Below are 24,466 nucleotides of genomic sequence, written 5' to 3'. Positions count from 1 at the left end.
TGGGGGCAGGACATAGGGTGGAGGGGAGACAGCTATGCCAAGCCTGGTCCTGGCCTCAGACCCCTCTCTCCAGGCTCTCCCGACAGACCCTACTGCTGAAAGCAGGTGGCAGGTGGATGAACCCCATCTTCAGGCTAAATTCACCCCCAAGTCCTGCTGGGCTGTTTCTTGCTCCTGCCCAGAGCCCCAGGTCGGTTCCGCGGGGTGGGGCCATAGCGCTCACCTCGTTGCTGACCACCACGTGGATGCCTGTGGGGCCCTGGCGGTATACCCGGTGGATGTGCTGTGGCGAGATGCTGTACAGGTTGGCGATCTTCTCGATCAGCTCCAAGGTGGTCAGCTCCTCCAGGAAGATGGCGTGGTACACTGGAGGGCGGAGGACAGGTCCTTCTATAGAACAAGCATCTGCTTTCAAAGCAGCCCACCTACCAATTCTCCCCCGCACCCCCTCGAACCAAGAACTAGCCCAGATGGACTCTGGGATCTGGCCGTACTGGGGGCACCTCTGGAAGCCACAAGGCCCCTGCGTGGTCCAGCGCCAGGTGAAAAGATGCCAAACTATGTTCTTTATCCCTGTTTCAGTCTCTCCTGGGGAATTCGTGTAAAATGGAGAATCCTTGGATCCACCCTGGACCCCAAGATTCCTGTCTCGTTTGGGGATAGAGGTTGGAAGAGGAACAGCTGGCTAAAACCTGCATCTTTTAGAGATTTCCAGTGATTCTGAGGTGTGGCCTGCTGTGTACCCTACCATGGGCAGGTGGAGGAAATCCCGTGTCTGCGTTCCTCCCCTTCCATTGGTTAAAGGGATTACTGGATGGCTCCAAGAGGGGCCAAGAGTGAGACTCAAGGATAACTGCTACCTGACAGCAGAAGAGAGAGGGGCTGGCCCTTGCCCTCCTCCACAGTACAAACAATACCCAGCTGGAGCACTGTGACCCAAAAGGGTGAAAGAGGTGGCACCAGGAATGTCATCAGACAGTGGGATAACAGTGACCATGAGGCTAGTAGCAAAACCCAAACCAGTTAGGGAGGAGCAAACCCCATGGGTGATGGGGGGAAGAGGGGCAGACCTCAAGTCTCAGGGACCTCAAGTCCCTCAAAAACTAAAACACAACTAGATTAAACAAGAGATGCCCAAGCTCCTCCCTCAACTAAAGGAAGAAACCCTCGGCTCAACAAATCTGATTGGCACCTCCATATACTAAAAGGGCATGGACACGCACGTGCACACACACAGTGGTTCCCTTTGAGGGAAGTTACAGAAGCCACAGGGTTCCAGCCACACACAGACTCGCCTTCCCAGGATTTCACACGCTGTTCACAGAATGTGGTCACTGGGTAATGTTCCTTCCTGAACTAACCAGGTAAGAATCCCAGAATCTCTGTTCCAAGATTCCTTTTTACTTTTCCCCCACACCCCAACTTTTCAGAGCTAGTTCCACTTTTTCTTATTTTACTCCTCAAACAAATTGGACTGCGGGCATCAAAGAACCAGAGGGATTCCAGTTTAGCCCTGTGGGTGTAACCTTTCATCTCTGGCCTTTCCTGCTGCTGGAGGAATGTGGAGGTGACCAGCACTGCTCTGAACAGCAGACAGTCAGCCACCCACTACTCAGAACTCCTCTCATCTTGTTTCTCGAGTGAGGCCCTTGAGTGGGTCAGCCTAAGCTCAAATCCCGAAGCTGCCACCCCCGAGAAGCCAGACCTCAGCCCTTTCCAGACCTCTGAGCCTTGGGGTGTGGGCTGGGGCGCCTGCCTGCTTTTTCCACATGCACAAGAAACCGTGAGACTCAGGCTCTGTCCTTCCCAGACTGACTGCAGGCGGAGGGCTGGACTCTTGCACACATGCCCTGAGGCCTGGACACCAGCTGCCAGGGGCTGGATATTTGGATCCTGTCTCTGCCACTCGACACTGGCCTCTCAGGGAAGCCTCTGTGCCTCAGTTTCCCCCATAGCAAACCCTGAGTGGTCCCTGTCTCTTGGGGTGTTGGGTCCCTTGCTGATCTAGAGGGGCACATGGCAGAGAGGGGTGGGGGGAGGGGGGCTCTCATTGCAGACAATGCAGAGTTCAGACCACGCGGGTGGAGCCAGGCAGCTTGTCAGACTCAGTGCTTAAAGATGCTCAGAAACAAGGTGCTGAAAACTGCTAGCCCCAAAGAACCATGTGCCCCAGAGGTGCTCTAAGACTCTCTTGGGCACTAGCCAAACCAAATGGGAAAGCCTCACCCAGCTGTGGGAACACAGGAGGACACACTCCTGGGAATACACTTGTCAGGTGGCATTTGCCAGCCAGGGAGCCAGAAAGCCCGACTCCCAGTTCTCCCCTGAGTAGCCTGGTGACATCGGGGGCCACGTCTCCTCTCCAGGCCTGCTTCCCCAGATGGGACATCAGTAAATGGGACAAGACCGTCTCAGAGATGATCTCCACCTTATACATTTCAATCCCAGGATGAAGCACAGCAGAACCCCTCCTGCATGCAAGGCAGATCAGGGGAGACACTCTCAGCCAGAGGACTCTCCCTGTTGCTTTGCTGCCTTCTCACCAACCCAGGGGAGGGGCTCCCCACAACTCACCACACAGGTTGGGGTCCCCACTGCCGTCCCGCTTCTGCTGCAGGGGCACGCGGCTCTGCTCCAGCTCCTGGCAGACGTAAATGGTCATCTTCGGCCTCACGTTCCTGGCAGGAGGAAAGGAAGTTAAGGAGCAGGTGTGGGGGACTGAGCTCTGTTGTTCCAGAATGTTCCAGAACACAGGGTGGAAAGAACAGTAGAAGGGACTTAGGGGGAAGAAAGAAGGTTGTGGGGATACAGAGTGCCTTCCTCCTCTGAGGAAGGAGCTGTCAGGGAGAGAATCCCATCCAGGTGAGCCCTGACAGCTTCGAGCAGACTTGCTAGATGGAGACCCGGGGATGGGCAAACCTCCCAACCCCCACCCAGGACCTGCAACTTGCCCAGAGTGGACTCCACCCGTAGCACCAATCTGAAGATACGAGGTTCTTCAGGGTGATAATCAGAGCAAATGCATTCTTCGGCTTACTCTGAGCTCACTGCATCCTCACACATCTATGGGGAAGCCAGGACCACTGTCCCGCATTGTACAGATGAGGAAATTGAGGTTCACGGGGGTTAAGGGCTTGGCCCAGTTGCCAAGTTCCTAATAGGCAGATATGGGATTCAAACCCAGACATACCCTCTCACTCTCAAAGCGGTGCTGTCCATGTGTGGCTATTTAGATCACTCCATCTGCACCTGCCCCCCACCCCCTGCACTGGGAGGAGGGGGCAGGCATCTTAGAACCCACAGCCAAGAGGCAGAGACTCAGAGACCAAGGCCCACATCAAGCCAAGAAGAGGGAAGGAGAGTGGGCCTCCAGGCAGGGTGGGTTGCAACCCAGGGCATCTCACCCTCTCTGGCCCCTACCCCACTCCTAGCACCTCCTCCTGCACTCACCCCCAGAGGAGCCCAGATCCCACCAGTTAGCCCACCTGGTGTCCAAGGGGCTGAGAAATGCAGGCCACCAGCCATACCCTGCCTCCAGTGGGAACTAACACCTACCTGCCTTTAATGGCGTTGAAGAGCCGGATCCCGTCTGCAGGGCCACAGATCTGGACCAAGTCATCTCGGGACATCTTGAGCAGGTCAGCACCTGGGCAGGTAAATGGGGCCGGCTTGTTACATGGTGACTGAGGCCTGAGGCTGTTACATGGCCGCCTCCCCAGGTACCTGCCAACTCGGGGCAGAGAAGAGCTAGCCTCTGCCTCAGGAGGCATGGGCATCCCACAGAGAGAAATGGCAAAAGCTAAACAACATCAGATCATAGCCCAGGAGGTGTCAGAACTCGACAACGGGGTTCACAAACTCAGCAGAACTGACAGGCATTTGCTGGTTAGTCATCCTCTCTACCTGGGCCTGACTCTCCCTCCGGGCCTTTTATTAGCATCACTGTCCATGATGTATCTTATCAGCACGTGGCACTGATCATGTGTGTACCTGCCTGTAGGCAGAAACTCATGGCTCTCTGGAGGCTGCCGGGGAGCCTGGGTACCCAGACACCCATGCACCTAGCACCCAGATCAAGAGGTAGGACATTCCCACCAGCTCACATGCCCCTCAGGCCAGCTACTATCCCTCTCCCCACCTCTGGGAAACTGCTGTCCTGATTTCTTACACACAGAGGAGTTTCACTCGGTTTTCCATTCACATGGCACTTATGTGAATGGAATTGGAAACTGCACCTTTCTAAGTCTGACTCTCCCTCCAAGTTTCATTTAAGGCTCATCTGTATTGCATGCAGTATAAATCATTCATGCCCACTTTTAGAGAGTACTCATGACATGAATAAACCACAATGCCTGTACCCTCTCTCTGCTGATGGGCATCGTGGGTGCTCCCAGTTTGGGGTGATCATAATTGGTGGACATGGTCCTTTCCTCAAAGACCGAACAGCCCCCAACAGCCCTGAGCTCACGTGGACTTTCCAAGGTACAAGGATGACATCAGCCTTCTGCTAAAACCTGGCCAACAGCCACGTGGCCCAGAGTTACAGCGTCTACCCACTTTTCCTGCCGCAGTTAGGTACAGTTTGGGGTATACTTCTGCAGTCACGCTGGCTCCCCTTTCATAGGAAATAAAAGCCACACCCTAACACTGTTGCACCAAGGTCCCTGGGCACCTCCCTCTCTGACCTCACCTCCTGTCTGACCCACTCAACCCCATCATCTGGGCCCTCGTCTCTGTGGCCACACCAGACAGGCCCCAACCTTACACTTGCCCTCTGCTTGGAAAGCTCATCACCCCCAACACACACACACCCACTTGACTCGCACTCCTTCCAGGATTTCCTCAAAGATACCTCCTCAATGAGGTCTACACTACACCTTGCTTAAGGTGGAGGCGCCCCGCCTCCCTCCCAGTCTTCCAAGTCCCTCCTGGCCATCACAGAAGGGTCACAGTGCGTTGAGATGGGCAGTTTACACCTCTGCGCCAACTCAGAGCTGCCCGAGGCTGGAGTCCCTGCCTGACTGCCCTTATCCCGTCCACCCCCAGCACAAAGGATGTGCTAAGAAGAACTGAGCTCAAAGATGACTGTTGGGGTGCTGTTTCCCTTCTGCTACCACAGATGTCTTTGGTGGCCACTCCTCTAGTTCCAGCCAACACTGACTCCCTGTCACTCTGGACTGCCAGGGGGCAAGGTTCATGGCTCAGCTTCCCTGTCCCCCACTACCCCCAGCTCAGAGCTGCTATCTGATGGGCTCATCAGCAAGGGCTTGAAAAGCCTTTACAGAAGGAAGAGCCAGCTTTCCCTTCTCACCTTGGCTGCACCACCACCACCTCCCACATTGCTTACCTAGAGACAGCATGATGAGCAGCATTTGGGAGGAAGAGGCCAGGAGGCTTGCTGAGTACACTCTGGCCTTCTTGGCTAAGGGGCCTCTCCAGGAGGCACAGAGCCCACCCCGCAGGCAAGGAGCAGCTTGAAAAGGCTCCCAAATGGCCCTCCCTTAAAGCCACGAGCAGGTGGACACCCCAGGGGCAGGCCCGCCCATTGAGCCCTGGGCCCAGGGCCAGCACACATGAGTGACCACATGCCTCTATGTCCCCAGGACAGACCACAGCCCCTGGGTGCCCAGAGCACGTGCTGAGTGTTCTGAGATCCCGGTAGATTCTGTGAACCATTCAGAGATGCTCACCCGAGAAGCTGGCGAAGAGCCGGCAGAACTGGGAGAATCTGTTGCGGTGGAGCCACTGCTGGGCGTCCTGCATGGAGGCCGAGGGGAGCAGGTGCTGCAGGCAGAGAGGACAGGCCTTGAGGGGGCGCTCACTCACCCATGCGGGAACAGGTAGCCAGTGCCCCACCACAGCAGTCACTTACGTCACTGCCCACAGGCAGGGCCTCCACTGGGTGGGTTGGGGAGCTGTTGCTGCAAAGGAAGAGGAGAGGTGGTGAGCAGCCAGGATGCTCCTTGCTGGCCTGCCCTTCACGTCCCTCAGCTCCGGGGCTTGCTGGAAACAAAATGGGTCCTCCAGAAAAATACAAGCAGGAGCCCTGCTCTGTCCCTGGAAATTCTTAGCAAAGCCTCTGGTGTGGACAAGGGTTCTGATGAGCTACACACCCCCATCCCTCCTCTAAGGATCCGGGTTTGTTTTGGGCAGATTTCATGGTCCCCACCCCGAGCCCCAGTCAGTGGGAAGTGCAGGCTGACAAAGGAGACTGGGCCTCAAGCCTCACAGGGACTTGGTGTGAAGACGGCAAAGGGCCAACCACACCCAGGAGAGGGCAGAGGAATCCCTGGGGAACCATTCTGCAGCAACAGCACCCATAGTTTGGCATCCATCGGGAGAAAATCTTTCTCATGGCTTTCCCCCAAAGGGAGACAGAAACCTGAACACCTGGGCTTTTAAGCCAAGAGAAAGACAGTCAGAGATGACCCTCCCAGATGGATGGTGGTAATACTACAATGTGAGTGGACCTGATGTCACTGACCTGGACACTTAAATCTGTTCAAACGATAAAATTTACATTATGTATGTAAGTGTGTATGTGTGTGTGTGCATACACTAAGTTGCTTCGTTGCTTCAGTCACGTCCAACTCTGCGACCCTATGGACTGTAGCCCTGCAGGGGATCAAACCCACGTCTCTTATGTCTCCTGCACTGGCAGGCAGGTTCTTTACGACTAGCACCACCTGGAAAGCCCACTGTAACAATAAGGAAAAAAGAAAAGACCTTTGCAGCAAGGATTCCTAGGGCAGTTATCAGTGACTATAGATGCAGGTCATCTGGGTCTGGGGGTACCAGGACTCTATATATATGCCCCTGACCGAATGTGGAATTCATACTCCCCTGGAAGTAGGGAAACTGAGGCTGCAGGAAGTGAAGGAATCTGCCCCCAGAAAGGTGCAGAGTTAAGAATCTGCCTGCAGTGCAGGAGACCGGCTTCGATCCCTGGGTTGGGAAGATCCCCTGAAGAAGGGCATGGCAACCCACTTCAGTATTCCAGCCTGGAGAATCCCATGGACAGAGGAGCCTGGTGGGCTATAGCCCACGGGGTCACAAAAAGTCGGGCATGACTGAGCGACTAATACTTTCATTTTTTTTCACTGCCTGAATAAAATACAGCAGCCCTTCCTTGTGCCCCCTTCTAGGTAAGGACTGTCCTTACCTAGTAAATCAAGTTCTTGTCTGGCTTGCCCATCAGTAAAGTTCTCTGCCAAGGAGGGGCTCCAAACAACCCGCATGTTCTACACGCGCCTGTTAAACCCGTCTGTCATCCTCCCTGACCCCACCAATAGGAGGGCAGTGTCCTCACAGTGACACCGCAGGATAGGAGGGACAGCTGCCTGCTGGCCCCTGCACATCTGTCACCTTGGAATCAGCACGGCCTGGGCCTTGGCAGAGCCGGTGACCAGAGGTGGGTCGCTTCTGTGCTGTGGGTCCGGATACCCAGAGGGGTGGGGAAGATCCTGAGCTGAGCCCCTCTGCCCAGTGACCATGCACAAGGGCTGCAGCAAGATCTAAGAAGCCCCTCCAGCCACTACGGGGTCCAGACGTCCACCTCCTGAGGCCCCAGCTGTCTAGGAGGTGGCCCAGGAGCTCGTGGGCTGGCCCACCTTAACTTGGGGAGGGAGTGGGTGCTGGGTGCTTAGTTACTCCACCAGTCGGCCTTTCTAGAAGTGTAATCAAGCACGAAAACCTGTACACATGATGCTAAAAATGGTCGTGAACACCAGTCAACTGCCCTGAAACCCAATTGATGCTGGGCTACAAGAGCAGTGAAGACACAGAGAGGAAGCTGGGGAATGAGTCCACACCTGTGGTCACTTTAGAGCCCACAAAGGAGAGAGGGTGCACATACCCTTCGCCGAGGCCGAAGCTGCTTGGTGAGCCATTGTAGCTTGGGGATGAGGCACTATTCACCTGGTAAACCACATCGGGCCATGGGGAGCACTGTGGGGAGACAGTACAGGGTGGCAGTGGTCCCCGAGGACCCAGACCTGCAGATGAGATGAGCCCAGCTTCCCTAGCCCTCCCACTCAGTGTAAAATCACAATCTTTCAACACCCAACCCACACTGACCTGGTACCCAGGGATGGGCGGGGTGCTCAGACCACACGGAAGAAATCAGATAGAGCCAAGAAGAGACCTCGTCATCAGTAGGTCATCCCCAGGGCAAGCAAAGCATGACACATGTCTGTCAGAGCTTCCGAGCAGCCAAAGCAAAGAGGGAAACCTCATCAGTGCAGGACAGGCCAGGTGCCCACAGGCAGGTCTTCCCCATGCAGACAAATGGGTGTAGATGCAAGAAACAGGGAGCACTGGGCCACTTCCAAAAGATAATCATCGACGAAGCTCCGTATTACTAATAGCATCTCCTGATGGGCCTCAGATGACAGGGACAGGCACCTCCACACTGGCTTGTAGCAGCCTGTCCCCAGCACAATTCCATGGGTGTTTATAATATCTGAGGCATCCTGCTCAACCCAGGAGTCGAGGGAGACACAGCAACACAAATGACGTGACCCCTGAATGCCCGGAACTTCTTGTGTTGAAGCCTAAATGAACATGTAGGAGTCCCCCAAAGCAAGCCTAGACATGTGGGTGCTGCCTGGGGGTTGGGGGACCAAGCATTCACCACTTCCTTTTTCTGCGATGGCCCTGCTCTGGACACGGTCAGATGGAAGCATTCCTGAGACTTACGATCACCCACCTGACCACAGGGTGGGTCAATATTTAACTCTGTTCTGAGTGAGGGCTGGAATGTGTTGGTGCCAAATCCTGGAGCCCTTGGGGGTAGGAAAACTGATGAGCTGACAAGAGGGGAGGCAGTAGTTCCTAAAGTTACAGATTGGGTAGGGATTTCAATACCTGGTTGGGGAGAGGGGCTGGGACATAGCCTGGAGCACCTAGGGGACCTGTCCTCCAGCAGGGAAGTCAGGGGAGAGGCAGGCACCAGAGGCTAAGGCCCAGGTTGGAAGCAGAGGTGGCCACAGGCAGGACTGGGGAGCAGGGAGGGTCCTCAGGGCATGTCACCAGCATATACCAAGCCCGGGAAGAGCTAAGTGTCCAAGTGCTGCCCCACACCATGTATTTCTGGCTCTGACCAGCTTCCAGGGGCAGGGCTCCTCCTGTGCCCGGGCTCTCAGCCACAGTCAGCCTCAATCCAATGAAAGGCCAGTGTGCATCTGTCTGCAAAATTAGTGTCCCTGCTCTCCTTTTGCAAATACTCCTCTGCAGATGGCTTGTGTGTGTCTCTCTCTCACACCCACACACATATCCTCACATACATGCACAGCTCCTCAGACAGGACCTAGTCACTGGTCTCTGAGCCACCCTGTGTTTGGACCTCACCCTTCACACAGACTTAACCCCACCATGGTCAGCACTGGACCTCAGGCATCCATGGAGGGCCTCCTGAGTAAGTCAGAATATTCACACAACACCTATTAGCTGGCCTGATCACAGGGCACAGTGGGGAAGAGTTATTAAAATCAAAAACAGAGCCCAGTAAATGTGGCAGCAGCAGCAGGAAGGGCCCGTGACAAGAGGAAAAGGAGCCTTCGATAGGGAGCGTCTCAGACGGACCCTGGATGGAAGGACAGAGCAGGCTGGTGTCAGTACCTGGGTTATGAGGAAAGCACCCCAATATCCATCCCAACAGCCAGAGAGTGTTACCCCCTTGAACCCAGCAACCCCCTCTCTGAGAATAGAAGCTGCAGACATTCTTTCCTCGTGGAGAACTTCACATGAGCAAGGTGTTCACAGCGCCCTGTGTGAAACAGCAGGAGCCTGAGAACAGTCCAGCATCCGCCAGCAGCTGTCCACACAGAGAAGGCTATAGAGCTGGATGAAGCACTGGAAAGCTCTTTATGAACAAATAAGAAATGCCAGGAAATAGAGACAGTCAACCTTAGAACAGTGACTGTGTGTGTGTGTGTGTGTGTGTGTACTGTTGGGGGAAAAAAGCACATATGGGGCAAACTTGTTTGAATTGGTTTCCTTCGCAGAGAATGTGGGGCCCGATACAGAAGGACCCAGGGTCACCTACCGCCCTGGGGAAGAGAAACCGAGGCTGGATAGTGCTGGGAGAGATATTTTCTGATGGAGATGCTTATATCTTTTGAATTTGGACCACATGAATATATTACCTATTAAAAAAAAAAAACACCTAATTTTGAAATGTGCCTGGTGAAATGCGCCAACAGCAGCCGAGAGTTAGAAGGTATTTGTAAAACATGTCCCTGGACACCAGGCCTCAGATGCCAGCAGTTCCAGACACGGGAACACACCAGGACTGAACAGCACTCTCAGAAGCACTCACCCCAAATGGGCACTTTTCCAAGGATCCGGCTGACAGCCCCCCTGCCCACCCGCAGGAGGAGGCCCCCGGCTCACCTCTGAGAGGATGGTAGTCTCGTAGGATGGCTGGTACTTCTCCTTCTCTTGGGCTGTTCTTTTCTCCATCTTTTCCCGGTCGGTCTTCTGCTTCCGGTCGGCTCCCTTTGGCTGTAAGTGCAGAGCACAGGGGTCCAATGAGCTCAAAGCTGGCAGAGGCAGCTGTCTGGGGGAGATCCAGAGCTGAGGGGCGGCCCCTAAGGCTGGCACACTCCCCCCTCACCCCAAGCAGGGTCTCGCAAACAGGAAAGACTGTCTCTCACCTCCCAGGCATCCGACACATGGTCCTCCTGCCTGGAACCCTTGCCCATCCCAAGGGAGCTCAGAGCCCCTCCTGGTCCTTCAGAGACTCTTACGGGGTCTGCTCAGCTTCTCTGGCAGGCATGCTTGGGGCAGAGCTTTACCAGTGGCCACTTGCTAATGGAAAGGACCTCTCAGGAGCCTTCCTTGGGTTCCCCATGGAGAGAGACAGGAAGCGGACAAACTAGTAACTGTTAGCCAGGGCTCCATCTACACTCGCGGTCCACCTCTAAGGCCTCCTTGGCCCTAACGTTTAGGACTCCAAGCACATTCCCAGCTTACAATCTGCCTGCAGGGTAACATCCATCCTGACATGGCCTGTCTTGGGCGCCCAGAGCACCTGAGGAATTCACAGGTATCCAGGCCTCACAGGTACTACTATCAGCCTCATTTACGATTAAGGAGACAGAAGGTCCAGTGACCCATTGAGACCAGAGAGGAACCACCATGGAACCCAGCCACCATGCTGGCTCCAGCAGGCACAGCTGATGGGGACCATTTGGACCACTAAGACTATCCCCTCCCGAGTTCACAGTCTGGTGGGTGGGGTCAGATATCAAGACTCCAAAGGGCCCTGAACTGAGTGTTTTACTCTGTACAGGGCAGACCACACGAGGTGGGCAGTTAGGGAAGAAAATCCACCCTTCCGCTCCATGGTGCCTTTGGGATCATCCTGGTGGGCACTTTCCTCAGGCTGCAGCTGCTGACTCCCAACTCAGGGGGCATTAGGAAATAGCCTTTGGGAGGACACCCAGGCTGGAGGGAGGAAGCTTTGCTGGGGGTCCTATGGGGACATGAACGACAGATCTGGTGTCCAGTGGGAGATCCAGGCGTGTGGCAGCTGGACCCCCATCATCTGGTTTCCCTGCTCCACCTCCATCCTGTCCCAGAAAGGAGGCCTTTCCTCCTGGCCCAGAAGTATTACTGGCAGAACAAGGCTGAGCCTGCCTGTGGGGGACACCACTCAGCCCCAGGGAGACCCCTGCAAGGAGTTGGCAGGAAAGGGAGAGTCCTAAGACATCCCCACAGAGCCCCAGGGCAGCACCAAGAAGCCAGGGGCTTCCTAGTAACCAGGGTGACCTGAGATAGGAGAGTTACGGACAGATTGGCAGGGCTCTGCCTGGCCCTGGTGCACACCTATCTCGACTGCTCCTGTGGGTGGGTGGCCAGGCCACCTCAGGCATTCTGAGGAGCTCATTTCAGGTGACAGGGCTTCCCTGGCGGCTCAGATGGTAAAGAATCTGCCTGAAATCCAGGAGACCCAGGTAGGATCCCTGGGTCAGGAAGATTCCCTGGAGAAAGGAATGGCTTCCCACTCCAGCATTCTTGCTCGGAGAATTCCATGGACAGAGGAGCCTGGTGGGCTATGGTCCATGGGGTTGCAAAGAGTCAGACACAGACGACGGAGCGACTAACACTTTTGCTTTCACTTTCATTTTGGGTGACAGATGCTCCTTCCCTCTTGCAGGAGATGCCAAAGCAGCTTCCAGATCAATTCCCCCAATAAGGCCTGGTGTGGTGTTGAGGAGCCAGGTAGAGGCCTCATTTCTGAGTGTCCGCCTTGAGGTGTAAGAGGGGGAGCTGTCAGGGGCCATGGGGAGAACTGAGCATCCCTGGCACAGACTGCTCCTCCCTCCTACTGCCTGGCCCAGGGCCTGATCCCAGGGCATCACACTGGATGCACCCCCACCTGAGGGCAGAAGATGGCTGGTGGGATGTGGTCTGCACACAACCAAGAGAGGATGGGACTGCAGGACAGGCAGAGACCACCACTGTGCAGCCTCAGAGCTGTCCAGGGGGAGCTGGAATCAAGAACCCAAGACCAGAGGCACTGGTAAACAGGATCTGCAGACTAATGCTCTCCAAAGATGGCCCCGTCCTAATTCCCAGAGCCTGGGAGAATGTTACCTTAGGGCACAAGAGGGCAAGGTTGCAAATGGAATCAGGATTGCCAAGAGTGAGAGACTAAAATAGGAAGGTGAGCCTGGATCATCCCAGTGGGCCCAGTGTAATCATGGAGGCTTAAAGTGTGTGTTGCGGGGAGCATGGAGGGATTGGGGTAGTGCTGGCTTTGAGGATGGAGGAGGGGCCACGGGCCAAGGAAAGCAGATGCCTCTAGAAGCTGGAGATGCCAAGGAAAGAGATTCTCCCCTAGGGCCTCCAGAAAGGAATTTAATCTTCCTGACGCCTGACCCTAGCCCAGTGAAACCCATTTCAGACTTCAGCATTAGAAGATAATGTAGTATTAAGCCACTCAACTTTGGTGATTTTTTTTTTTTTTTTTTTTTTACATCAGGAGGGAGATATAAACATGGGGGAGAAATGTAACTTCCTTCAGAGGCCAGATTCAAGTCTTCATCATGCTGACATAGGTTTCTGGAGGTGCCACCACTCTGGCAGCAGAGACAAACTCACCTCCACCAACACATACAGCCTGGCCAAGGCCTCAGAACCCTTTGCCCATAGCCCTCAGACGGCCAGACACTATCAGTGGGGATGAAGCTGGCTGCCCAGCTGTGTGGTCACCTAAGTGCAGACACAGCAGCTTCAGGGCCTTCCTGTCCAGTTGGGAAACAGGCCAGATGAGCACTCTGCCACCAGGCTGATGGTTCTACCTGTGGGCGCTTATTTCCACATCTATCCCTAGCTCAGAAACAGCAACACTGACCCAGCTTCTTCTGGGACAGGCCCTCATTTTTACAGCCTCTCCCTCTGGAATCTCCAGCTCCAGCAGCTGGAACTCTGTCAATAAGTCCCCAGGTCCTGATTGCGAAAGACCAGAAGGAGAGGGAAAGGCACCAGGCTGGTCCTCAGGCACCTGCTGGGATTCCCCAGGAAAGCGGGCAGGTCCCATCTGCTGGCAGCGGTCCTGCTCAGGGCTGGTGCACCCACCAGAGTGACGTGGACTCTGCTGTCACCCCCTCCCCCCAGGGCCACCTTGAGCTGCACCACTGGCAGTCATTTTTAGGAAATAATCTGTCCAGAGAGATGGGATGAGAAACAATGACAGGCAACTGCAGAGGGTGAGGCAAGAAAGGAAAAGGGAGGCGGTACCAGGAGGCCATAGCAGAGGGACAAGGGTCTTGGGGCCCTAAAGAACAGGATCCACTGGGATTAACACATACACAGTAACATGTGTAAAACAGATAACCAACAAGGACCCACTGTACAGCACAGGGCACTATATGAAATATTCTGTAATAAGCTGTAATGGAAAAGAATTGATACATATAACTGAATCACTGCGCTATACACCTGAAACTAACACAACTTTGTAAATTAACTATACTGCTATAAAAACATTTTAAAAAATAACACCCATGGTCAGGACCTTCAAAGGGGGTCTCCTGACTTGTTTTTTAAGGAGACTCTAATGGGCAATCACAGACTCTGTGGCCAAAGTGCTTGGGAGGAAAACAGAAATCTCTAACTGTGCCAGTCCCATCACTCTGGTCAAGCAGAGCTGAGCTCGGCTGCCTGTGAGGGTGAAAGAGCCCAGGCAGGAGCCCCTAGCCCCTGGCCACTGCCCTCATTGCTGAGCTCTGGGGTGTTGGCCTCCAGTCCTGGGCTGGGGTGGCGGTGGGCGGGACGCTGGTGGCCATCCTACCTTGAACACCTTGATCTGGCAGCTGGCTGAGTGCAAGTGCTCCGAGTACTCTCCATTTTCGCTCTGTTTGAAGGTGTCGATCTGCACCCGGAAGGGCACACCCTTCTCACCCCCGTGCTTCCTCGGGGTGAACTCAGTGCTGATGCAGTGCACCTGCGGGGGATGCGGTACGCAGTTAGCCAGAGGTGGGCGAGGGTGGGGTCTGAACCCCCAGGAGCTCCTCTCCCAGGAGATGTGTCCATCCCACACAGTCAGACCCATCTCCACCTCCCTGCTGTCCCCCAGTGCTGGCCACTGCATCAGGCCACTGGCCACCCCCCACAGCCTCTCACTTCCATCCTTTGACCTTGGAGGCCCTGCCTGACCAGCTAAGTCCTTGCCATTACTCCAGGCCCACTGACCCCATAACTCTCTCTCACTCCTCCCCCTGAGACCTCTGCCTGGACAAATCCCAGAGACCACAGAGCAGGGACCACAGCTTAGTCCTTAGGAGCCTAGTCCCTTAGTCCCCAGGTTACTCAGGCCAGGCCAGAAGCTAGAACCATTTCTGGACTTCTGATAAGTGCCTGCTACATAGAAAGCACTTGATGTGTACTGATTGCTATAATAACATAATCACATTGTCATAATATTGAGTTGGTAAAAAAGTTAGTTGCAGTTTTTTCCAAAAGGTGGTATGAAAAATCCGAACAAACTTTCTGGCCAACTCAATACAAATACATATTGTTGTAATAATAAACAATAATATTATAATAATTCTTTTGAAATGCAATTTGAGTATTATAACTATGCAAGGCAAAAAGGTCACTTACTCTCACTGAGTGATTACTATGAACCAGGCCTGTGGTCATGGCTCTGTTTTCATTCTCTAATTTATAAGACAGGGAGAAAAACCAAGAAGCTCAAAAAGGGACCCACAGCAAGTGAGAGAGCCAGGGGAAGCCCAGAAGCACAGGGCCCTGGCCATGCCCTCGGGCACCTGGATCTGCTGTAGTGTTTAACATAAGGTCAGGTCCATAGCAGAAGCTCTTATGGGCTTCCCTGTTGGCTCAGATGGTAAAGAATCTGCCTGCAATGCAGAAGACCCGGGTTCAATCCCTGAGTTGCAAAGATCCCCGGGAGAAGGAAATGGCCAACCCACTCCAGTATTCTTGCCTGGAGAATCCTATGGACAGAGGAGCCTGGCAGGATATACAGTACATGGGGTTGCAAAGAGTCGGACACAACTGAGCAACTAAGACTTTCACTTTCATACCAGGAGTTTCAGAATTAAACATTTAATAGAAACAATTATGAAAAAAAATTTGTACTTCAAATTATTTATGCTAGGACTCAGTTACTGTGTAAAAAGCTTACATATTGATAAGCAACACCCACACAGGAAATCACCCACACATCCCAAATCTTCCTCCTAGCCCCAGTGACCAACCAGTCTCATGGCTCTGGGCTCCGCTCACCCTCCCTCTCAGCCTCCTTGCCTGTAGCCAAGGGCAAAAGCCCATCAAGGCCCCACCCATGGATGGTTTTGAGAAACAACATGATGGACCCCAAAGTTCTGACCTCCCCAAAAGGGCAACCTCCTTTCTGCTCACCTGAATGAACGCAGACGCTCTCTTTGAAGGATCCCACAAAAACTCAACTGCATTCAGCTGGGTTGGGCTGGCCCTGGGGTCCAAGATACCAACAGACAGTGGAATATCTGTGCACACACACACACACACAAAAGTGCAATCGTCAGCCACTCCCAATATTTCGGGAAGGACTCCTATTACAGGTCCAAACTCCTTACACAGTTTGAAACGCCAAGAGTTCTGAAAGCTGGGTTCTGCGTAGTTCATTTGGCAGAATCCTGACTTGAATCTCCATGAAGCTATTCCGAGCCCTCGCCCCATTGTGTGCCATCACTCTATATGGCTACAAGAACATGGCCTGTTCGTGGTGTGACCCGACTGCAGGTCTACACACCCTACTATTATTCCAACTTCTGAATTCCAAAACCCATCTCGCCCCAAGTTTTGTGAATAAAAAGCCTGTGGACCACTGCCTGAGCCCTCAGTTCCATTTCGGTTGCCCCTTCTCTGATGCCCACCCTGCCCTCCATCAAGTCAGGATCCTTCTGTGAAGGTTTCCCTGCTTCTTACTTCCTGACAACAGGTCCTTATTTCTAAATGCCCCTCCCCATGTACCCCAAAAGGGATACTCCCCGAGGGCAGGGCTCATGATGTGGTCACCTCCACCAGCTCCCATGGGGTTTCACACAAGGCAGAAGTGTGGTAAGAGGCCCTGGACACTGCTGGGTCCTGATGGTGCCCAGGAAGAACCCCCATTCAGCCCAGAAACCCACCAATGTCCAGGATCCGGTCCCCAGGCCGGCTCCACCGCCAGCCCTCCAGCTGCTGGTGCTCCGTGTACTGCAGACGCCGGTCATGAAACACCACGCGGATGATGCTCTGGGGGCCGGGGCCGGGGTTGGGGGGGGGGGTGGCGGGCGGGGGGCGGAGAACAGCTGAGTGTGGGGCCCGGAGGGACCCCCAAGGAACCCACCCTGACCTTCCCCCAATCAGACAAACCTCTCTTCCTCCGAGGCCCTCTGCCTGGGGCCTTTCCCCCTAGCTCCTCATGTCACCCCTCCCTCCTTGGAACCCAAACAATAGGAACAACAGCACAAACAGCGGGGGATGCCCTGCTCTCAAGGGGCTGCTATGTGTTCGTACACAGGGGTCATTCACAAACCTTCTGTGCAAGTGAGCAAATTGAGGCTCAGAAAACACTGGGAAGAGGCAAAGCCAGGCTGCAACCCGAGTCTGTGTGACCTGGCTATCAGCTCCCAGCACTGCCGGCCTGACCAAGGCCCCTCAGACCCCACACTCCAGGGACCTTGAGCCCACCTCTGTCCCTGGAGCTTTCCCCAAACCTCCCAGGCACTCCTGATTCCCAGTGCAAGCCCAGGTGTTAGGCCCCCAATCAAGCACCCCCAGGTGTCCAGGCAAGGTGCGGACCGGAGCCTTACCTTCACATATTTTGTGTTCAGATCCTGAAAATCTCCCAGTTTCCTGTTCTCCAGCAGTCGAATTTCGTAAGATTGACCTGGAGGGAGGTTAATGGTACATTTTCCACTTCTGTTTTCAATTTTGGGGCTTCGGCAAGCTAGAGGCCTTCTCAATGCCCACCCAGGCCTCATGGCTCTGCGACCAAAGCAGAGAAGAAAAGCCAGGGACAAGAAAAGTTCATATCACACTATGGACAGGACACCCCATTTGTCCATCTGACCTGGTAGGGACCCAGGGCCCCCCAGGTAATGCACATGACCCCTGGAGAGAGACAGCACCTCTACAATGTTCAAAGACAGAATCCAAAACAATACAGTTAACATTACATTTACAGAGCACAACTTTGTATTTCTTTATAAAGAACATCCCCCATATACTCAGATGAAGAAAACAGATACTTAAATCTACATTCAATAACTGAACAGATGGACCCTTTCTGAGAGCAAGTTTAAAGGAATGAATAAAAACCTGTTAAACATTGTCTCTAACTGCAGAATGAAGAGCATTTTCTCAAGCTAAAAGAATTTCATGTATTTGAAAGGTGTGGGGATTCTGTTCAGGGACATGTAACCAGCAAGAGCCAGTTAAAGAATACAGATAGGGAAAAGATCCATCCATAAGAACAAACTTAAAACCCCAAACTTTAAAATATCTACAAGTTACCTGAAGAAAACTACACACATTTTACTGGAAGATAAAACATACCTTGAAAAAATACAACACAAAACATTCCTAGACAGAAAGACCACCTATCAAACGATGTCAACTTTTTCCAAATCAAGTTCAGTGACAACTCTAAAACACCTCGCCACAAATTGCAGGTTAACAATGGATGTGTTGCAAATAAGAGAGAACAAATGATTTCATCATTGGTCTTGGTATATCCAATCAAACTGTTAAAAAAAATTTTTTTTTAATAATGATAGGCTCTCAAGAAGTTACAAAAATAGTACACAAAGGTCCTGAGTATCATCCCCTAGCTTCCCTCAGGGGTGGCATCTGAATTCACTATGGTACATTATCAAAACTGACCATGGCACAGTGCAATCAACTAAACCCCAGACCTCACTCAGGTTTCCCTGGGTTTTGCAGATTTAATCCAAGTTACCACTAGATTAAAAAGTTAATTTCCTAAAGTTTTGTGTTAACATGAATGATTGTTTATCAGACACTCAATGGGGAAGGACTGAACCTAAATCAATGAAAGAAAAGGAAATCTAATGTAGAGAAAGACACAGATATAGATATATATGCATCTAGGAGCGGCACAAACCCAGTGGTTAACAGTCTTACTATATCTAAAAAAGCAATGATTAGACAAATATTAAGACTCCTTGGAGTGGATTGAATTGTAGCCCCCAAAAGATATGTCCATACCCTAATCTCCAGAATCTGAGAATATTATCTTTGCTTTGGAAAAAGTTTTTGCAGATGCAATTAAGTTAAGGATATTGAGGTGAGAGAGATGATCCTGGTTTGTCCTGGAGGTCCCTACATCCAATGACAAGTGCCCTTGTAAGAGGACACACAGAGAAAAGAAGGAGCAGGGACCCATGGGAGCAGAGACTGGACTGATGAGGCCACAAGCCAAGGAGTGCCTGGAGCCACCTGAAGCCAAAAGACGCGAAGAACAAATTCTCTCCTAAAGCCCCCATGGCTGTGGCGGATTCCCGACTTCTGGCCTCCAGAACTGGGATAGAATAAACTTCTGCTTTGTTTTAAGCCAACATGTTTGTAGTTCTTTTGTTAAAGCAACCCCATGAAACTACTATAGTCCTCCTCTCAATGAAAAACATAATGGACAGACACTCTGAAATCAATCATTCATTCCAAGCATTTGCTGAGCATTAACAACCATGTGCCAAATGCCAGGTGAATCTTGGGAGATGAGCAGAGGGACCCAGTGGTGTGGTCATGGACACAGTGCTGGCTGGGCTCAGAGATGCCCACTCAGCAAAGCTCCCTTCTCCCTTCAGGAGGGCAGGACTTGTCCAGCTGGCTTGCACCAGCCCTGGCTCCCTCTCCATTCAGGCTAAGACCATGAAAACCACTCAGGTTGCCCTGCTGGGCACATCCCGTCAGAAGGAAAAGGCACAGACTCCAAACTCCTGCCCTGCCCTCATGCTGGTTCCGAAGGGTCTTGCTGATCTGAACCGACACTAGTACCTTTCTGAAAAAGCCAGATTTTTCACATAACATTTCCGGGCTCCTGAGCCAACACTCCCTTGACAGCTACATGAAATGGAGCCTCCCACGCCCTAACTGGTTTTTCCAGTGTCCTCTACCTTCCCCGAGGAAGAATGCAGCCGGCTCTGGCATGAAGCCCAAGGCCCAAATGGTCATTACTGTGGGTTTACAGGCACCCTAGGGCCCCATTAACACTGACCCCAGGCTCTGCAGGGCAAGCTCAGCTCAGGCCTGGCAGGAGGTATCTCCCGTGCCACACAGAGTAGTTCCCAGGCCCGAGCATCACAGGCAGCCATTTGGGGATCAGAGCTACTAAGTGGGACTTCAGGTCCGGGGTCCCAGCCAATATGCTTCCCCACGGAGTCCCCCAGCCACTCTACAACCCCCTGCTCAGGCTTCAGACAGAAACCTGGCTCCCTCTCCATTCAGGCTGCCTCAACGCCAATACGCCTCCCAGGCCCCTCCGACCCTGCACAACACCAACAATCGGGCTGATGAGTAAGGTCAGGGTGGCAGAATTGACCTGGGGCTGAAATGACCTGGGGGATGAGGGCATCTCTCTGCTTGGCCAGCCTCATTTCTAGGCACCCGTGGGAGCCACAGAAAGTGGGCTCTGTCAAGGCCCAGGGCTGCGTGTGTTCTGCTCAACACTGTACTGTTAGACGCAGAGGAGGGACTCAGGGGTCTCTGCAAGGCTCCTCTGTGCTCAAACTGTAGGGTTTGCAAGACACACGCCTGCCCTCAAAGGGATGGCAATCCTCTGGGATACATCAAAACAGCACCGGCATAAGGCAAACCCTAGAGACTGTCATACTAAGTGAAACAGATCAAACAGAGAAAGACAAATACCATATGATATCACTTATATGTGGAATCTAAAATACAGCACAAATGAACTTATTTACAAAACAGAAGCAGACTCACAGATTTAGAAGATGAACTTACAGTCACCAAAGGGGAAAACTGGAAAGGCATAACTTAGGAGTTTGGGATTAACATATATACTTTATTATGTATAAAATAAACAACTAGGACCTACTACAGCACAAGGAACTCTACTCAGTATTCTATAACAACATATGGGAAAGAATCTGAAAAGAAGAATAGATACATGTATATATAAATGAATCACTCTGCTACATACCTGAAATTAAAATGACATTGTAAGTAAACTACGGTGGTGGTGGTGGCGTAGTTGCTCAGTCATGTCTGACTCTTGGGACCCCATGGACTGTAGCCCGCCAGGCTTCTCTGTCCGTGGGATTTCCCAGGCAAGAGTACTGGAGTGGGTTGCCATTTTACTCCACTATATAATAAAAATTCAATTAAAATTAAAAAGAAAGAAAAATAACTAAAAAGAGAATGCCTCTAAGAAACGACGGAGATCCAAAGCGGGTGATCCTCACCCAGAATGGGGAGGTGGGGAGGAAGGGTTTGAACAAGGAGAGAACATTGCCATGGACTTTAAAGAGCAGGCAAGATTTCTACAGTTGAGGGGAAGAATGATCAAGAAAGTCACCCCCAAGAAAAACAGTGGCCAGGAGGTGGGTGGGGAAAAACATGCCTTCAGGAAACACCTAACAGCTTCCATTTACTGGGCGCTGACTCAGCGTGAAAGTCTGCCCAGAGATTAACTCACCTGAACCAACAGCGCAGTTTAGATTATGAGTACCGCCTGACAGAAGGAAGCAGAGGCTCAGAGAGGTTACCGGACTTGAACAAACTCACACGGCTAGTCAGTGGCGGATGGAGCCAGGGGCAGAAACTTGAGCCCATCCAACCTGGTGGGTGTTGTCTGAAGGACAGAGGACTCTCTCTCACCTTCACCTTTCTGAAGGCATCTGGCTTCATTCTGTGTGCTGGTTAAAGTCTACCACAGCACAGCATCTGGTGGCATATAAAGCGCCTCAGCAACCCCATCCCCAGGACATATGGTACTCTGTTCTCCTTCCTTCTCCCCTTTAGGACTAGAAATAAAGGTAATTCCTAGGAGGGCCAACTCGACTTTTTCCATGACCCTAGATAAAACATTTCCTTGTCTGTAAAATCCTCTGCTTGCTACATGGTATGACAGTAAAGCCTGTTCTAATTTCAGAATTGTGAAATGTGGAAAAAGAAAAAAAAAAGTTGGTCTTAGAATCAAGGGATGGGTGTGATATGTGTGTGCACTCAGTCATGTCCAACCCTTTGTGACCTCATAGACTGTAGCCTGCCAGGCTCCTGTGTTCATGGGATTTCCCAGGCAAGAATACTGGAGTGGGTTGCCATGCCCTCCTTCCGGCGATATTCCCAACCCAGGGATCAAACCTGCGTCTCTTGCATCTCTTGCATTGACAGGCGGGTTCTTTACCACTAGCATCACCTGGGAAGCCCTAGAATCAAGGGGATAGAATAATAAATAAACCACCATCACTTAACTGTCATCCAGCGATGAGTTGGGACATTGCTAAGCCCTTCTGAGCATTATTTCATTTAGCCCTCTCAACCATATTCGGAGAAGGCAATGGCAACCCACTCCAGTACTCTTGCCTGGAAAATCCCATGGACGGAGGAGCCTGGTAGGCTGCTGTCCACAAGGTCACAAAGAGTTGGACACAACTGAGCGACTTCACTTTCACTTTTCACTTTCATGCATTGGAGAAGGAAACGGCAACCCACTCCAGTGTTCTTGCCTGGAGAATCCCAAGGACAGGGGAGCCTGGTGGGCTGCCATCTATGGGGTCGCGAAGAGTCGGACACAACTGAAGCAACTTAGCAGCAGCAGCAGCAGCAACCATCTTATGAGGAAAACCCAATATGGCTCCCACTGTAGAGATGAGGAAATAAAGTCAGAGATTAAGTATCTTGTTGAAGATCAAACCCAGGTCTGTTGGACTCTGAAGACTGGTCACTTAGCCAAACTACTCCGCACAGTGTCTAGTGGCTTCCAATGCCCCCTTCTGGTTCTGATACTCAGGAAGCTCCTGAATTTCTTGATATTCATTTCATTTCATGACCCTGTTCCATCTATCAAAACCTTCCCCTTTCTTTCAAGGCTCAAATTCCTAAGGCCCATGACCTCAGTTCTCTGAACCAAGATGGGTCTTAGAAGTCTGGTGGCTATGTGACCATTCTGTGGTATATCACTTGCTCATGATAAACTGGGTGTGCTATTCTAGTCTATTTAGAATAGACTATTTAGTCTCCCTGAAACACATATTACTAACCCATTTAAAATACTCTGTAGAGCACAGGGAACTACACTCAAAATCCTGTGATAGACCATAATAGAAAAGAATATGAAAAAGGATGTGTGTATATAACTGGATCAGTATGCTGTACAGCAGAAATTGACAGAATTGTAAATCAACTATACTTCAATAAAATAAAAATTTTAATAATAATACAACAAAATACTCTGAACATATTATAAGGTTACAGTAGCTAAAACCAGGACATTTTTGGAATGATGACAAATAGAACAATGGGGGAAAAAAAAATAAAGAGCCCGGAAACAGATTTTTAGATACATGGAAATTTGATCTATAACATGATTTGAAAAAGACAGACTTGGGGACTTCCCTGGTGGTCCAGTGGTTAAGAATCTGCCTCTCAATGCAGGGGATGTAGATTTGATCCTTGGTCAGGGAACTAAAATGCCACATGCCATGGAGCAGCTAAGCCCACGAGCCTCAATTATTGAGCTCACAAGCTCCAGAGCCCATGAGTTACAAACAAAAGACCCCATATGACGCAACTGAGACACAAAGCAGCCAAATAAATAAATATTTTTTAAAAAATAAAAATTAAAAAGATAGACTTTTCAAGACTGTGGGATAAGTTGAGGTTATCCATACAGGAAAAATATATCCATACCTCATACCACACATAATAAGTCAATTCTCAGTGATTAGAAACTATAAGAAAAAAAGCAAAACTTTCTAAAACATTTCTAAAAAAATATGAGACTACTTTTGGATCATGGGATAGAAAAGAGTTTCTTTAAACTAGAAACAAATACATAAAGAAAAAATTATGCCCTTTACATCATGTAGGAAAAACTCTCTCTGTTAACATTTATAAAGCGACACTTTTGAAAATGCCAGAGGTGCTGTTAGTATTTACACAGTCTCTATCAATGGGAAAGGACCTGGCAGACTGGGCCATATATGGTCATCCCATGAAAACATAAAAAGGTCAACAAACACACAGAAAGATGTGCCGGATGGTGTAAGTAAACAGGGCCATGTAAAGTAAAATACGATATCATCTAACATCTGTGCAGAGAGGCAAAAAATTTCAGCTGAGCATGTGGAGAATGGACTTTGGGGCACTGCTGATTGATGTGTTATACAGATACAACCACTGGGACAAGAGTTCGGGGGGAAGAAAGAAAGTCAGGCTAAAGACACAGAGGCCTTCTGTCAAGCACATCAATTCGAGAAATGTCCTAAGCAAGTCCTTGATGAGCACCGGGAGACTTAGACAAAGACCGTTCACTGTGGCGTTGTTGCTGCAGTGAGAAACTGTCACCAACTACATCCAGTCACAGGAGCAACACAATCTATTATAGAACTTAAAAACGGAATAGCACACAGAACTTAAAATAAGTCCTCTGGAGACACGCACCAACATGGAGAAATCTCAGCAACACTCCACAAAGGGCACAGGGATGTCTAGAAAACCACTTTATATAAAGTTTGGAGCCAGCAAAAATGGCACTGGTCATTTTTAATGGCCAAGTGTGCAAGGAGTAAAAATTTTAGAGTGCACAGTGAAAGTGAACGTGTTAGTCCCTCAGTTGTGTCCAGCTCTTTGAGACCTCATTGACTGTAGCCTTCCAGACTTCTCTGTCCACGGGATTCTTCAGGCAAGAATACTGGAGTGGGTAGCCACGCCCTCCTCCAGGGGATCTTCCTGACCTGTGCACAGAGGTATAACCAACTTCACA

The 24,466-nt window shown here is 51.3% G+C and overlaps 1 protein-coding gene across 8 annotated transcripts in view; it reads right to left on the bottom strand.

Moving 5' to 3' along the window:
- Window positions 1–24,466, bottom strand: part of TFCP2L1 (transcription factor CP2 like 1) — a 64,870-nt gene that overhangs the window by 8,788 nt on the left and 31,616 nt on the right. For 2 of the 8 annotated variants that reach the window (XM_086349201.1, XM_086349210.1), the window contains 11 exons: window positions 17,310–17,386; window positions 16,644–16,749; window positions 15,892–15,998; window positions 14,300–14,452; window positions 10,393–10,503; window positions 7,856–7,947; window positions 5,873–5,921; window positions 5,691–5,784; window positions 3,556–3,646; window positions 2,575–2,678; window positions 224–366 (listed from right to left, as the gene is read on the bottom strand). In XM_086349201.1, the coding sequence (XP_086205327.1) occupies window positions 224–366; window positions 2,575–2,678; window positions 3,556–3,646; window positions 5,691–5,784; window positions 5,873–5,921; window positions 7,856–7,947; window positions 10,393–10,503; window positions 14,300–14,452; window positions 15,892–15,998; window positions 16,644–16,749; window positions 17,310–17,386 (1,127 nt within the window). Of the gene's footprint in view, window positions 1–223; window positions 391–2,574; window positions 2,679–3,555; window positions 3,647–5,690; window positions 5,785–5,872; window positions 5,922–7,855; window positions 7,948–10,392; window positions 10,504–14,299; window positions 14,453–15,891; window positions 15,999–16,643; window positions 16,750–17,309; window positions 17,387–20,680; window positions 21,555–24,466 lie in introns of those variants that run through there. The other 6 variants (XM_086349230.1, XM_086349190.1, XM_086349220.1 and 3 more) reach the window with 5 other exon arrangements.

Source organism: Bos grunniens, chromosome 2 (assembly GCF_055505025.1).
Source record: "Bos grunniens cultivar Pamir isolate PY7600 chromosome 2, Bosgru_T2T1.0, whole genome shotgun sequence".
Taxonomy (NCBI): domain Eukaryota; kingdom Metazoa; phylum Chordata; class Mammalia; order Artiodactyla; family Bovidae; genus Bos; species Bos grunniens.
Note: the sequence above shows the minus strand (reverse complement) of the source record. Positions and strands in the feature narration are given on the sequence as shown.